The sequence below is a fragment of the Leopardus geoffroyi genome, chromosome D2, assembly GCF_018350155.1.
Source record: "Leopardus geoffroyi isolate Oge1 chromosome D2, O.geoffroyi_Oge1_pat1.0, whole genome shotgun sequence".
NCBI classification, from domain to species: Eukaryota; Metazoa; Chordata; class Mammalia; order Carnivora; family Felidae; genus Leopardus; species Leopardus geoffroyi.
The window spans coordinates 22,787,155-22,803,935 of record NC_059334.1 but is presented as its reverse complement, the minus strand read 5'-3'; the positions used below and the strand labels follow the sequence as shown (position 1 = coordinate 22,803,935).

The following is a 16,781-nucleotide window of genomic DNA, read 5'->3' as shown; positions in this document are numbered from 1 at the left end:
TTTGAGGTACAGTTTGTATAGTCAAGACAGGATTGACACTTGATTCTTTTCCCTTTTTTAGCAGTTTTCAGAATGAGTTGGTTCTGTAAGGTATCCTCCAAGGGTAAATGTTTCTTTTCTCCAGTACCATAATTCAGCGATTTAAACTGATTTGAAGTGTTTCAGTCCACCCTATACATTAGTCTTTTTGATGACCCATCTAAGGCCAGTGGGAGCCTCTTTAAGTCGGTTCTGAGTCCTCTCTAACATGACCCCAGTGGACTTTGATAGCTCCTTTGCTTTCTGGGATGCCAAGATGTTGCAGGCTCATCTTACATTTCTCTGCCTCAGATCTTGAATCAGCCATTTCTCCAAGGAGTCCCAGTGTCTCTAAGTGAATAAATGGTATTTAGAGAACACGCCTGGGCACCTTGGATCTTAGGCGTAAGGAATTTTCAGTCTGGAATCTATATTACGAAAACTCAAGTGAAATTAGTCCCAGTCTAAGCAGCTTTATGCAACTCAAGTTTATTTCTACCTATTGCACTGGCAAGCGGTCTTCCATGCTGTGGTTTAGGAACCTGGACTCCTTTTGTCTTACACCTGTAAGAGCAAATAATGCCTTAGAATCCTGTCCCTTCAGCTGAGAGATGAAGAAAGGAAAAATGGAAAGACACCTGCTTTTTAACCACTTTAGCCTGGATGTGCTACACATCATTGCTATTCTCATTCTGTTAGTGAGAACCACTCATATGGCCCTGCTTCGAAGCGACACAGTAAAGGTGGTGAAGGGAGCCCCACTGGCCAGGGAACTCGACACTGTAGCGGAGTACCCATCTTTGTTGAATGGCAGGCTGACTCTGCCAGAGGCCAACCCTTTTGCCATCCCAGATCGCATGCTGTCCCCTACTTTCTCCAAAGTCTCAGTCAGTCACTGCATCCAGCTTAAAGTACAGCATCTTCCCTCCCCCTAAATCAGTATACAGTGGTGGAGCGTAACGTGACCACAATTATCACTCCTGTGTTGAAAAGAGGAGGAGGAGGAGGAGGTGGGGCACAGTTCATTGGTCCATAGAAATTTTGGAATACTCTTGGGGATACATGATGAGATCTTTGTGCTCTGGCATTGGATGAAATTCCTTGGTTAAATGTATTTTTTTTTAATTTATTTTTGAGAGACATAGAAGAGTGTGAGTGAGGGAGAGTCAGAGAGAGACACACACACAGAATCTGAAGCAGGCTCCAGGCTCAGCTGTCAGCACACAGCCTGATGTGGGGCTCAAACCCACAAACTGTGAGATCATGATCTGCGCCTAAGTCAGACATTTAACTGACTGAGCTATCCAGGTGCCCCTGAAATTCCTTGGTTAGACTTGAATTCTACTTTCAGTTGCTGTAAGCAATTCCCTGTCCATTTCTCTGTGTGGCCCTTGCCTCCCCTCTGGCAGGTTTGTCTGTATTCACTTTCATACCTGTCCACGTTCGTTGTGGTTATAGAGTATGCCATCCTTGGGAGCTATACATTTTTTTGCCATCTGTGTCCTATTCTTGCCAGTTGGAAGGTAACTTTGGGGATTCAAAGCTTAAATAATTTTTTTTTTTGGCTCAAACTCTCTACATCTTTTTTAGAAGAGATTCTGATTTCTTTAGTAATATAATTCTTTTAAAACCTTGGAAGGGTCCTTCCAGTTAGTTCCAGGTGCCAGTAACCTCATCCAAAGGTCTGTGAAGTTAAAACTGTCAATTTCTTTTTTGTTTGCTTTCTCATTCCTTTGGCTAGATCTCTCATTTAGGAGTGGCTGTTCAGGAACCACTTAAAATAGAGAGAAGGCATTTTCTTAGTCTGATCTTTGCCCCAAGGCTGAGTGCCAGGGGGCCTTTGTCCATTATGAGGTGTTTCTCAGTCTTCTGTTTGGGGTCTTGAGGCACTCGCCTTTTCCATCCTTGTAAGTTCCCACATTTCTGGACTTCCTCTCTCCTATTCTTTTTTTTCTGATAATTTTTACCGAAGATCATCTCTTTCTTCCCAAACCTTGCGAAATGCTGCCAAGAACACCGAGCACACGCAGAACATCCAGACACAGCAAACGTGCAGGGTGCCCTTCAAGTTACCATGGGCAAGAGGTACCGAGTGCTCCACCCGCAGGCACCCAAGGATCTCCAGGTTTGCAGCCTCTGGCAGTAGTTTCTTGGCTGCCCACTGCCTGACTACTAGGCCAATTTTAGATATTTTTTATGGCAACGCTTCACTCGAAGGTGCTCATTTCTGTATTCATCAGGGTGATGCTAGCTAGCCAGGGTAGTAAGTACTGTCACCAAATTGGAGAATTTCAGAACTGAAAGAGGACTTTAGAGATCACGTAATAAAGCCAACTCCTCTTCATTTCGGGAATCAGGAACCAAGACAGGAAACAGCCGAGGCTTGGCCACAGCAACACAGTGACCTGGAGGCATACAGTTACCAATCTAACTAGGCCTCTGTGATTTTGCCCCTTGGCCCTTAGCTCAGCCTGGCGCATCCCAGAGGCTTAATGAATATCTCAGAATGAATTGGGAATGTGTAAGTCTGAATCTGTTAGGACATCACTGAGGCTCAGACAGAAAGAAAGGAAGGAAGGGAAATTCAGGGAACCACTGGAACTTCAGTAAAAATGCCTCAAGAAAGTATAGATTAGAAGACCTATATGACTTTGTTATTCTCTTTTGTACATTTCATGCTTTTAATTTTTTTTTTTTAATTTTTTTTTTCAACGTTTATTTATTTTTGGGACAGAGAGAGACAGAGCACGAACGGGGGAGGGGCAGAGAGAGAGGGAGACACAGAATCGGAAACAGGCTCCAGGCTCTGAGCCATCAGCCCAGAGCCTGACGCGGGGCTCGAACTCACGGACCGCGAGATCGTGACCTGGCTGAAGTCGGACGCTTAACCGACTGCGCCACCCAGGCGCCCCCATGCTTTTAATTTTAATCAGAATGCTAAGGCCTTTTTTTTTTCTTTTTGAGAGAGAGCTGGGGAGAGGGGAAGAGGGAGAGAGAGCTGGGGAAAGGTGCAAATCAGAGAGAGAGAGAGACAGAGAGAGAGGGAGAGGGAGAGAGAGAGTCTTAAGCAGGCTTCATGCTCAGCATGGAGCCCCACGTGGGGCTTGATCCCATGACCCTGGGATCATGATCTGAGCCGAAATCAAGAGTTGGGCGCTCAATTGACTGGCCCATGCAGGCGCCCTGCTAAGAACATTTTGATCATGTAGTTTTGAAATAGCTGTTTTTATATAGTCTTAATAATAAGTCATTTAATATTTAGCTAAAAACCAGTAACAAATAATTAACTCCTTAGTTCTGACTCCCAATCTTCCTCTTACCATCTCTGAGCTTCTAGTGAGGGGCGAGTGGGGTGGGTCGTGCTTGGGATAAGATGGGCCATGGTTAAGGAAAGGGGTGGTTTGAGGAAATAAAAAAAACTGCCATCTTTGTATTTTGGTGCTGTGTGGGAAGTAGCCTGTTGAGATTTCTATGTCACTGCCTTCTCCCACACGACATCAAAACGTAAAGATAGGACTGGAAATTTTAGAGAGCACAACACTTCCAATGTAGGGTAATGTCTAGCATGCCACAGGGCTCTATAATTCTGTCATTCGTTAATGCAGGTGGTATTTATGAAGCACCTGTTCTGTACCAGACCTTGTACTGGTGCCTGGCATATACACACAACATGATACAAGTGTTGTGCCAGGAGCTTATAGGCAACATAATTTATTAAGTTTCAGACTATTCTATTGGACCACAATATTGGGCATAACAGTTTTTGAAGGTGATAAAAGTTTGCATGGACATATGTGTTATCCTCTTGAATGCAGACATAATTTGGAAATATTGTGGGTTCAGTTCCACAGCACCGCAATAAAGCAAACATTGCAGGAAAGCCAGTCAAATGAATGTTTTGTTTCCCAGTGCATATGAAAGTTATGTTTATACTATACTGTAGTCTACTGAATGTGCAATAGCATTATGTCTAAAGAAACAATGTCCATGCCTTAATTAAAATACTTTGTTGCTTAAAATGCTAATAATCATCTGAGTTTCAGTGAGTTGTAATCTTTTTGTTGGTGGAGGGTCTTGTCTTGATAGCAATAGCTGCTGATGGACCAAGGTGGCTGAAGTTTGGGGTGACAGTGGCAATTTTTAAAAATAAGACAACAGTGAAGTCTGCCACATCGAACGACTCTTCCTTTCACGAAGGATTTCTCTGTAGCATGTGGTACTGTTTGATAACATTTTACCCACAATAGAACTTCTTTCAATTTTTTTTAATGTTTATTTATTTTTGAGACAGAGAGAGACAGAGCATGAACGGGGGAGGGGCAGAGAGAGAGGGAGACACAGGATCTGAAGCAGGCTCCATGCTCTGAGCTGTCAGCACAGAGCCCAACACGGGGCTCCAACTCACGGACCGTGAGATCATGACCTGAGCCGAAGTCGGACGCTTAACTGACTGAGCCACCCAGACGCCCCAATAGACCTTCTTTCAAAATTGGAGTCAGTCCTCTCAAACCCTGCCCTGCTTTATCAGTTAAGTTTATGTAATATTCTAAATCCTTTGTTGTCATTCCAACCATCTTCTCAGCATCTCCAGCAGGAGTAAATTCCATCTCAAGGAAACACTTTTGTTTGTCATCCATAAGAAGCAACTCCTTACTGTCCAAGTTTTATCATGAGATTGCAGCAATTCAGTCCCATCTTCAGACTTCACTTCTAGCTCTCTTGCTGTTTCCACCACACCTGCAGTGACTTCCTCCACTGAAGTCTTGGACCCCTCAGAGTCCTCCATGAGGTCTGGAATCCACTTCTATCAAACTCCTGTGGGCGTTGACATTTCGACCTCTTCCCATAACTCATGAATGTTCTGAATGGCATCTAGAATGTTGAATCCTTTCCAGAAGGTTTTGTACTGATTTTGCCTATATCCATTAGAGGAATCCCTATCCTTGGCAGCTATAGGCTTATGAAATGTATTTCTTTTTTTTCTTTATTATTTTATTTTTTTTAGTGTTTATTTTTGACAGAGAGAGAGAGAGAGAGACACAGCATGAGTGGGGGAGGGGCAGAGAGAGAGGGAGACAGAATCTGAAACAGGCTTCAGGCTCCGAGCTATCAGCACAGGGCCTGACACGGGGCTCAAACTCACAGACCGCGAGATCATGACCTGAGCCGAAGTCAGACACTCAACTGACTGAGCCACCCAGGCGCCCCGAAATGTATTTCTTAAATACATTAAATACTTTAAATAATACTTGAAAATCAGAATTTCTCCTTGATCCATGGACTGTAGAATGCATGTTGTGTTAGTTGGCTTGAAAACAGCATGAATCTCATTTTACATCTGCATAGGAGCCCTTGGGTGACCAGGTGCATTGTCAATGAGCAGTAATATTTTGAAAGGAGTCTTTTTTTCTGAGCAGTAGATCTCAACTATGGGCTTAAAATATTCAGTAAACTATGTTGTAAGCAATTGTGCTGTCATCTAGGCTTTGTTGTTCTGAGAAGATTTAGGGTAATTCTTAAGGGCCCTAGGATTTTCAGAATGGTCAATGAACACTGGCTTCAGCTCCAAGTCACCAGCTGTGTTAGCCTCTAGCAAGAGAGCTGTGTTCGTGGAAGCTTTGAAGCCAAGTCTTGATGTCTCCTGTATGGCTCTGGAAGTCCAAGATGACATCTTCCAGTAGAAGGCTGTTTTGTCTGCAATGACAGTCTGCTTTTTAGTGTGGCCACCTTCATGAATTATCTTAGCAGAATCTTCTGGGTAATTTGCTGCAGCTTCTACATCAGCACTTGTTGCTTCACCTTACATGTTTATGTTATGGAGACTCCTTCTCCCCTCAAAGCTCATTAGACCTCTGCCAGCTTCAGACTTTTTTTTCTTCAGCTTCCTCTCCTCTCTGTCTTCATAGAATTGAAGAGAATTGGGGCCTTTTTCTGGATTGGGCTTTGGCTTCAGGCAATGTTGTGACTGGTTTAATCTTCTATCCAGACCACTCAAACTTCCTTTATATCAGTGATAAGACTGTTTCACTTTCTTAGCAATCGTGTGTTCACTAGAGCAGCACTTTGAATTTCCTTCAAGAACTTTCCCTCTGCATTCACAACATGGCTGGCGCAAGAAGCCAAGCTTTGAGCCTATCTCGGCTTTTGACATGTTTTCTCTCTAAGCTTAATTATTTCTAGCTTTTCATTGAAAGTGAGAGACGTGTGACTCTTCCTGTCACCTCAACACTTCAGGGTCATTTTAGGGTTTATAACTGACCTAATATCAATATTGTTGTGTCTCAGGAAAAAGGGAGGCATGAGGAGAGAGAGAGAGAGAGAGAGAGAGAGAGAGAGAGAGAGAGATGGAGAACAGCCTGTCAGTGGAGCAGTCAGAACACACACAACTTTTCTCAGCTAAGTTTGCGTTGTTATAGGAGCGTGGTTTGTGCTGCCTGAAAACATTCACAGTAGTAACATCAGAGACCCTTGGTTCCAAATCACCATAACAAATACAATAATAATGAATAAGTTAGAATATTGGGAGAATTATCAAAATGTGACTCAGAGACATGGAGTGTGCAAATGCTGTTGGAAAATGGCTTCAGTAGACTTGCCCAAGGCATGGTTGCCACAGACCTTCAATTTGTAAGAAACACATTATCTGCAAAGTGCAGAAAAGTGAAGGGTGAGAAAATGAGGCCTGCCTCTGCTCTGTCTACTCCCACAGAGTTAGAGAAGGTCAGCTTGGAATCCATTTCTTTGGGAGATTTTTCTGTCCTTCAAGCCTGAAAAAAGCCTGGTCAGCTGAGGTAGACCAGATTCCCCGTGAAGGTGTTCTGTGCATTTATTTGGGGATGTTTTCCATTTCTGGATGAGCATTATCTTTAGTATTTATGTCTAAGTGTAAATGTTGAATTTGCTTTTGTGAAAATATTTTTACAGACTCTGTTATGAGAGTTGAGGGATAAAGATGGCCTGCATACTTGGGTTAATTGTTTGGAGCACTTTCTTAATAACTTTGTAAGCTGTTGTACTGAACAATCCTAGAGAATCAATACATTTTAATACAGAATCTTAGTATAAAGATTAATTATATCAAGCTAACCTTAATTTATATGGAAAAGTTCTCATTCTTTAAAAAATCTTTTGTAGTAAGGGTGAGAAAGGAGCAGGATTTGGACATGTTTATTATCCCAACCCTGGCTTTGAGGTAACTAAAGATGTCATGCCAGAAAATGGTGTGTATGTATGGCTGTTTCTAGAAACTGATTTAGATAACAGTTGTGGTTCCCTGGTCACATCCTCATTTCTCATTTTGATTAGAGTAGAGCTATGTGTCTCTTATTCCTTGAATCCTTAGGCCTAGAAATAAGTTCACCTCCACTGATTATCCTAGTAGACTTGAGGTATAGTCACAAAAATAAAATTCACAAAATAAGAAATAACAGCAATTCATACATGTGAAGAGATTCAACTTTTCTACCAATCAGAGAAATGCAAGTCAAAACCCAGAATGATAATATTTTTCTCTTGTCAATTTGGCAAATGTTATAAAACTGATTCTAGGATGTGCTGGTGAGGGTGTAAGGAAACACACATATTTATACATCAATGGGGAATGTTTAGATTGATACTGAATGACAAATTCTGGGGGAATATTATTCTTAAATTTTTTTTCTACATTTATTTATTTTTGAGAGACAGAGTGAGACAAAGTGAGAGTGGGGGAGCGGCAGTGAGAGAGGGAGACACAGAATCTGAGGCAGGCTCCAGGCTCTGAGCTGTCAGCACAGAGCCCGACACAGGGCTCGAACCCACAGACTGTGAGATCATGACCTGAGCCGAAGTTGGATGCCTGAGTTGAAGTTGGAATAACATTTCACCCAGGCGCCCCTGGGGGAATGTTATTCTTACTGCTTATCTTGATGAGAATTTCTGAGTCATTTTACCATGTCTTAAACGCATAAATCATTTAGAATTAGAGGCATCGTTTCATAATTTTATGTCAAAAGCATCAATAATACAAACAAACAACTTAAGAATGTTTATAAGAGGATTGACGTTGCCCTGGAATCACTCACTTCAAGAGGACTTTGTACTTTCACTTATTTGGTTGGAGAAATATGGGTCAAGGACCATGACAGATTCAGAGCACTGTGTGACATTCGATATACACCTTGTAAAATTAACAATATTACCTTAACTTTGTAATTCTCATAACTAATCTGAGGATTAACCATGCATGACATGGTGAAAACGTCATTGGCTGGATCCTTGGCCTGGCTTTAGTTCCAATATGATCTTGGACATGCGGCTAAATGAGGCAACAGCCTGGTTTCACGTGTGTGAGTAGAGGTGGGCAGGAGGCTCCTAGAACAGCTCTCTTCGTCTTCATTTCACAAACTCTCTGCTTCAATAACCAATCCCCCTTTTATTGTAGCTCCTCCTTTGTTTTTAAAAATTTTTGCTGCTAGAAAAATCTCTCCAGCCATGCCTTCTCCTGTTCCATGAAAGAATGATTTCAAGCATTTGTGCCAACAATTATTAAGCAAAATGAAAGTAGGAGGTGTGTGGGTATACTCGTCATTATATCGTGATAGCTTTAGTCAAGGCAGCATTAACATTAGTAAAAAATGTTCAGATACTGTGAGATACAGCTTATGTGAAAGTTTTTAAATAAAAAATTTTCTTCTAATCCCTTCTATTTTAGTCATTGAAAGAATAAATGTTTCAATATTACCATGTGGGGTGGATGTGAAGCAGAAACTGTCCTGTGTGGACATCTAATGGGGAAGGGTGCCCTTGGAGCTGTATCTGGCCAACTTTCGCATACCTTTTCCACAGCAGTGAAAGAAAACTCAGCAGAACTACTGGCCCCATTTGGGTGTGGACCCAAACATAAGCATCCATAGTTCTTAATCATTATAATATTAGCATTGCTAGAGATTACCTTTTGTAAAGCAAGGGACTTTTCTTTTGAATCTGTCACCATGGTTCTTTTAAAATCATTTAGGATCTCTATTGTTATTAGATAAAGCACATGGATTTAGGGAAGATCACAGGAATGACTCATCAGTTCTCACTTCCCCAAAGGACTCATATCTGGTGTGTAAATACTACTGGGCCTCTAAAGAGAATTGTGAGCCTGGGGAAAGAAAATTGCCTTGCTCAGAAAATTATACTAGTGAAAAAGCATAGGTTCAGAAAGAAAAGAAACAAAAAACAAATCACTCTTTTATAGGAGCATTCTGTCTCTCCCTATTTTACTAATCTACTTTGATTATATCATTATATTTTAATGGGCACATGGCTAAATACTCAGGAAAGAAAGAACACCCAGGACAAAATAGGATATTCCTGCTATGAACCTGCCTGAAGGGTTCTGATATATTGTCAAAAATGGAGCCAGTATATCAAATGTAACTTCACAGATAATGTTGCTTAGAGCAAACCCGGTTAAAAATTTTTTATTTTAAAAACACTAATGAGTAGTACAGATGGCCATTGGATAAGGCAAAAATCATGGTGATATTTGAGAAGGGGCTGAAAATTGAGACTCCATTCACTCTCTCATTCTACTTCGCCTCATGCCCACACCTACCTGAGTGTTCTGTTGTTCTAAGCCAACGTCTAGATGTCACTGTGTGTCACTGTTCAATGTGCAGACTTGAAGAAGATGAGCGGCTTAAATACAGAGTGTGTTTCTTCAGATGTTTTCACTCACTTTAGAAATATCAAGATGTTCTGTAAAACATGTTGGTTTTTAAAATTAAAAAAAAAATTGTTTTGAGAGAGAGAGAGAAAGAGGGCGAACAGGGGAGGGGCAGAGAGAGAGAGAGAGGGAGAGAGAGAATACCAAGCAGGCTTGATGCTGTCAGCACAGAGCCTGGTGTGGGGCTTGAACTGATGAACTTTTGAGATCATGACCTGAGCCAACACCAAGAGTTGGATGCGTAACTGACTGAGCCACCAGGTGCCCCAAACATGATGGATATGATACATACAATTACACTGTGATATTTTTTGTACTTGTAAATCATTACCAGCGATAGCCCAGAAGTTTAGGGGTGCTAGCACATCACTTGAGGTAGTGGGCAAGCGGGAATATGAGGCAGTAGTGGGGGTTATGGTGGAAGCAACCTCAGAGCAAACTTCGCCTAAGGCAACCTCGAATCTTTGGGAAAGAGAGTGACCAGTTCGACTTATGAAGTGACTATTTCTGTGATACACTTCCTCTGTTTTCTTTTCTCCTGGCATTCACCCAATATAGGGCAAGGTAAATACCAAAACCTCACAGTGAAGTTTCTACAACATGCACCCAATAAACCCTAGTTATGTTTGTTGTTGTTGTTGTTGTTGTTGTTGTTTATTTAAAGTACATGCATAACTATTGAAGGCATGTTTGCTTACCACTGGAGATGATTTCAAACCTCACTGTGGATTCATGTTATCCTCTCTGGGAGATACTGGTGTAGTGGAAAGGGAGCCCTTCAGTGGAGGAATCCGTAGAACAGCCTCTGGTCCCAGCTCTGCTATTAACTGGCTGGGTTAACCTCAGGGAAGATCTGTCAGGGCCACAGGTGGGTGAAGAGAGAACAACATCTCCACATTTTCCTCTGTGCTGAGGATTCTAGGGTTTCCAGAAAATAGCTCATTTGCCTGTAGTTTTGCCTTTAGCTGTACAAGTATTTGAAACATTGAGGACTAATGAGTGGTATCAAGGGAATGCTCTTAGTAAGATTTAGCACCTACTTTAGCTTGCCAGCCAGCAGTGTAACTTACAGTATGTACATGACGCCCCAGCCTTAAAAATAAAATTAGCTTATTCATATAGGTATTTCTGCTGAACTTCAATGGAAAGTTTTATTTTTCACTTTTAATTTGATGTGCTTTAATTTTAGCCAAGAAATTACATCAGTGTTAGTGTTTTCAAGTGAATTTTATGCAGAATATAGCATAACACGTTTGCTTCCTAATAACCCTGGCCCCACTATTTCTCCTATGGTAAGCCACTTTCATTTTAAAAATAGATCTGTTCTACGAGACTTAACTTGGCCCTGGTTGTTGTCCTCTTATGCGAGTTATTTAATTTAAAAATAGAACTGTCTCAGTAGATCTGTATCAACTAGTTTAGGATCGTTTCTATCTGGAGTAAACTCTAATTAGGCAGGCAGTTCTGTGGAGTCATGTTTGGAGCATTGCAATCCAGTTATGTTTTCCAATTTGGTGACCTGATAGAGAGCTTTGTTTCCAAGTTGATAATTTCAGTGTATTTAGCTTATAGTTTTTTTCTTAGACCGAATTTAATTTCCTCAAGGGTTGAGGAATTTTAGAATTTGGATGAAAAAGAGATAACTCTTGGAAAGTAGTTAACATTTAAGATTTTTGGAACAAGGATTCACCTGCAGACTGTTTTTAGATTTTTACTCAGGGCAATTTTAATATGTACTGGTACACCTTTGGGCATATTAAAAACAGTATTTCTGTGAATGCATATTTCCAGAGTACAAGTGTAGGAAGGACCTTTAAACAGTTATAAGGAATAATTTTTCTATTTGTCACATCTAAGTTTTAATTTTTCAGACTTCAATGAAATTTGTCTAATTTCACAAAGTGAAATATGTTTTGTATTGTGAGGAATTAAATTACTATTGATTTTGCGATGCTTTAAGCCCTTAATTCTGACACAGAAAAGCTTTTTGCCTTATAGACTTTTAGAGATTTGTTCCTTCTAAAATGCGTAGAACTTATCAAGTTACAGAAAACAAACATCAAACATATTATATACATCACCACATTCTGTTATTATCAAAATATACCTTAATTCATTTTGTTATTGAAGTATACAGTTTGACATATTTAAAACTTAATTTTTGAAACTGGGCTTTCTATCAGATTTGATTATACAATGTGACATCTGGAAATATTATTCCATCAGATTTATGAATTCCTTATCGGTAAGGTTAATTCCTTCCTAAAATGATCTTTTGTAGAATTTTGCTATATAATTTTATATCTAAAAGTCCTGTTTTTTTCTATCCAACCAGCAGAGAGCACTTTAGCTAATAACATGAGCAATGTGTATATAAGTGAATAGTGAAGATCATGCTTTATCAAAGACATGGGCAATTATCATCACTTACAACCCCATTCTCTCCTGTCAGTTCCAGTTTATTTCATCAGTTTCCTAAACTTTTCATCAATTTAAGCACACTTTTGTAGTTTAAAGAAGTTATTATAACAACATTTTCTCCAAACCCATTCTTGTGCTATTGGCCAGAAATTTTGTGTTAGTTGTTTTTTTTATAGATTTGATAATCCTAATTTATCTATTTTTATACAAATGGACTAAATTTAGTCTCAATTTCTATACATCTTGGTTTTGTTTTGTTCAGAGAGGCTCTACTCTGGATACTCAGTAAATAATTATTGACAAAGAATTTTCTGGAAGGGAATTCAACTCAGTCATTCTTTAGATACCAGGAATCAAAATGTCAGGATTCTACTCTAAATGGGTGCAATATCACTGTTGCTTAACTAGTGAAGAATGCAAAGATTTAGATAGTCTGACTTCGGTTCCACCTGCGTACATCCTTTGGTTTATACAGAATTTGTATCAAGTACCTACCTCACCCTTGTCCCTCAAAAGGTCAGCAAGTAACAAACCCAGGCTTATCTGATTAAAGCATATGAAGGATAGAGACAATAAGATACTGCCTAGTGCCCAGATTTCCCTGTGCATTGAAGATGAGAAGGGTTGAATCAGGGAAGAAGGTGAAAGGTTTATTCTTCCATAATATGATTTTTTTACCTCGTATTGTGTGACAAGAGGAATGTTGAGAAATAGCAGCAGAAAGTGGGGACGATGGAAAGGTAGCAGTTCACAGTCTGAGCAGAAACTTGCAGTATGGGGTTACAAGCCTGACACCATTCAGAATTGTGGCCACATCAGACTTACTGAGGTGTACATTATTATAAAGAAACAATGTGAAACCTCATAGTGGGTAGCTCCAGTAGCTAACCTACAGTTCATAAAATCCAGGTAGCTCTTGGAAAGGCCATTTGCACCCATGGCCCTGGCCTGCTTGGCCACAGGGGGATATCTCAAGCATCCCTCACACTCAGGTTTTCTGGGGTGGGGGCTGGTGATTTGAGGTGTGGTCGAAGGAATGTTTGCATATAAACACAAACCCCCTTCCTATGTTAGGTAAAGAATGGGGAATATTTGAGTATAAACATCTGCCCTTTTGGGTCAATATTTTAGCATCATTTCCTCAAACCAGTGCTAAATCTTCCCCCACACAATACTGAAAATTAGTCCTTGTGATATGGTTTTCCCTGCAATGCTGTGCTTTATATCATTTTAATCCAATTTCTTGTGAATAAAAATGTTAATCCAATTGCTCCTGAATACAGTTGTTAGAGCGAGAAAGGAAATGATTGATTCCTGGCTTCTGGGCCCCTAAGGATGGATCTGACCTTGCTGTTCATCTCCTCCTCCCCTGTTCACTCTTCCTGTCTTTACAACTGTGTGAGTTATCTGCTTTGAGAGACCTGTTTCAGTCTTCGTGGTGGCCTGTGTTGGCTCACAACTTTGTTCCTTCCTGAATCAGAATGTATCTAGCGCTCTTCAAGAGATGCTTACATGACGGTTTCTGCTTCAAATTCAGCTATGTTTAAATGGATGGAAAGCAGGGTCAGGGAGTTTCTCCTCAGGTGGGAGCTCCCCCCCTCCCTCCCAGGTATCCAGAAAACACCCTGCAGCCCTCGGTTAGGATAGTGTGTGGCGTGGAGTATGTAATAGGAGTATGTACTGTGTCTACATGTGTAGACGGCGGCTCTGCTCATCATATTTCCTGAGTGTTCTGGAGGGCTTCTGGTGTTGGTTGGTTGGTATATTCATGGCAGGAAACCAATGATGAAATACAAATGAGGGTAAATTAGGTATGGGGCCTTCTGTAATTAGCCCTTCATTAGAAATCTTTAGCTGGAGATTGGCAATTTGCCCATCTTTTTGCTCATCACATAAAGAGAAGTAAGCATGGAGAAAGTGTAACCTTTGGCTTTGCCAGTAGTAGTAGGTCTCTTTTATTGTCTGAATCACCCAAGTGTTTTTTGCGAACCTGTAACCTGATCTTTTATCACTCTCTGGACCGCCTCCTCCTCTGCTGTGCCCTGATGCATTCAACACATGTGTTCGAATGGGAGGCCGGCAGCCCTCAGAACAATTTACATTCTGCTTCCCAGCCTGCCACAAGCAGCAAATCAGCCTCTGGGAAGGCTTCGGGAGACTTGTCAGCAGTCTGTAGCTTATTTCTGTATGTGTGAGGGTGTGTGTGTGTGTGTGTGTGTGTGTGTGTGTCTCCGTCTCCCTCTCGCTTTCTCTCTCTCACCATTTACAGGCTGGAATCACTGTGGAGGAACAAGCAACAAAGTGTTGTCAAGATTTTATCTCAGGGTAATGATTAGTTAAACATGAAAGGCTGAAATATTGATTTTCATTGTGAGAATCATTGACTGTTTGATGTAGAGAACACCCAGTTTCTTCCTGAGGAGAAGCTGAACGGTGCCACATTCGCAGCCCGCGGGTCTCTGACAGCAGCAAGAGCTGGGCTGAAGCAGCGGCTGCCTGCCTGGGGAGCACCCGTAAATGGACTTTGGTCTCAATGCTTTGACTCTTTGTCGTGGTTTTGGATGTTGGAATACGGGCGGTGATCTCTTGTCTTTTATAAACTCACCTGATTTAAAGGAAAGATGAGTGAAGAACCAAAGGAGAAAAATGCAAAACCTGCTCACAGGAAAAGGAAAGGAAAAAAGGTAAGAAATGAATAAGCAACATGTTCTCTGTATTGTTCTCTGGCTCCGGGGAGGAAGTGATCTTCAGGCTGGATTTTTCAGAGATTGGATTTTTAAGAAGCTGCTAGAATCAGATTGCTTTTGTTTTCCAGGTCTATTAATAATGGGTGTGTTCTGTGTTGGAGACAAACATCACAACTCAGATGCATTGCTAAAATATTTAAAAGGTTAAATATAGTCATTTAGATTTCACTGAAGTGGTGTGTTTTTCATAGCGATATTCAGGATTATTAAGTAAACACATGTCCTAATTATGTGGGTGGGTGTGTTTTTTCCCTTTAAATTTTCCAGAGTGCTTGTTAATCAACAGGGTACAATTACTAATGAATATTATTATGGTATAGATGTTTAGCTTTAACACATATTTGAGGCAAACTTAGGGAAACCTGTAGTTACACTTTAAAATTACAGCATGGAGGTGAACTCCATTTTAATTATTGATCAGCTTATGGCTGACAAATCTCAATTTGCAATAGACTCTGCAGTTATACAGCCATATGCCTCATCTGTCCATTACAATTTATAAAATTAATTTTGTTTTCCATGTAAATTGAAGAATCTCCCAAATATCAATAGATGATTACTATAAACCTGTAGATTCATTTTGGTTGTCTTGAATGTGTATATCTTAAAATGTGCTCCTAACTTTTTAGTACATTTTGAAAATGGGGGTTGGGGGGGAAGGTAGTTCCCTAGGTCTAGCATTTGCTTTTGATCCATTGTGGCTAATAAACTGGCTTCCATAGGGTGTATACCAGCAGAAAAGACATTTGTATAGCTATAACAAAGAAAAACAAATTCCTAAAATAGGATTTTAGTTCAGAGCTAGTTAAGGAAAATGTGTACTATATATTTTTTTTATCTATAATTAGAATCTTCAGATAATATATTCTAATAGCTAGGGCCATTATATATAATAGTGACTCTTTAAAATGCTTCCTTGACCCAACGTAATGTATGCTTGACCAATGGACATGTAGGGAATGGATGATTATAGTAGAGAAGATAAAGATATCAACTCCTCACTGAATTGTCAGCATTAACAGTTTTTTTTAATTGTTAACAAACAGCACTGTTTGTTATTTATGGAAAGGTTCATTTGGTGTTCTTAAAGGAGCTACTATCAGTAGACTACTCTGAGGACACGTTTATGAATGTGCCATATTCTAGGGCAGTGGTTCCACATCCTACAGACGGTGAAGCTGTGCAGACGAGCTTTAAGTCAGCCTTGACTTCTTGTATGTCGTCTCCGCAGGGATTGATGATGTTGCAAAGGTGCTATTCTGATTTCCCAAGGGAGCAGGTCGCAGCTGCACAGCACAAATGATTTGTTTAATGCTTGGCATAGTGGTGCTGGTCTCAAGGAAAGCTGTCAGCTTTGCTCATGTTTATGAGATATGGCCTTAAGTGTCTGACAGGCTCCACCATGATTCTGAACACGGAGTGTCATGGGGAGCCCAGACACACATCATGAGCCACGACAGTGCAATCCAGATGAAAGTGAGCAGTGGCTGGGTCGGTTGTAAATCCATTGAACCTTTATTTGGAATCCTTTAACATGAGCATTTTTTTCTCTCTTCCTTGAAATTTTACCAGCTGTGTTCCACTTCTTCTCATATAAGGTTATCCTTCTCAGAGATAGTATGAAGTCAGTTGCTTTGATTCCTTCCCTCATATGTGCTATACTCTCCCAGCTGCTGTCAGGGTACTCTTTATGAAGCCTTCATTATCACTCTGCCTCAGTACCTTCCAAACTCCTTCCAGCCTGCTTAGTGAAGTCCAAATTCCTCACTACAGAGCCCGAGGCCCTTCCCAATCTGACCTGCACCCACATCCCAGGCTTTTTTCCTCCTTTACCATTTACTTCATTCGTATTTGACTCCATCCAAACTGGAGATCTTACCAGCCCCCAAATTAATTATTTC

General features: G+C 40.6%; 1 protein-coding gene across 2 annotated transcripts in view; it reads left to right on the top strand.

Annotated features, from left to right (window-relative positions):
• Window positions 1-16,781, top strand: part of ANK3 (ankyrin 3) — a 687,904-nt gene that overhangs the window by 146,787 nt on the left and 524,336 nt on the right. Inside the window, exon 1 of one of the 2 annotated variants that reach the window (XM_045437490.1) lies at window positions 14,280-14,817. The exons of the other annotated variant lie outside the window; for it this stretch is intronic. Coding sequence (XP_045293446.1) covers window positions 14,755-14,817 — 63 coding nt within the window. The 5' untranslated portion in view covers window positions 14,280-14,754. Of the gene's footprint in view, window positions 1-14,279; window positions 14,818-16,781 lie in introns of those variants that run through there. 2 annotated transcript variants of the gene reach the window in all.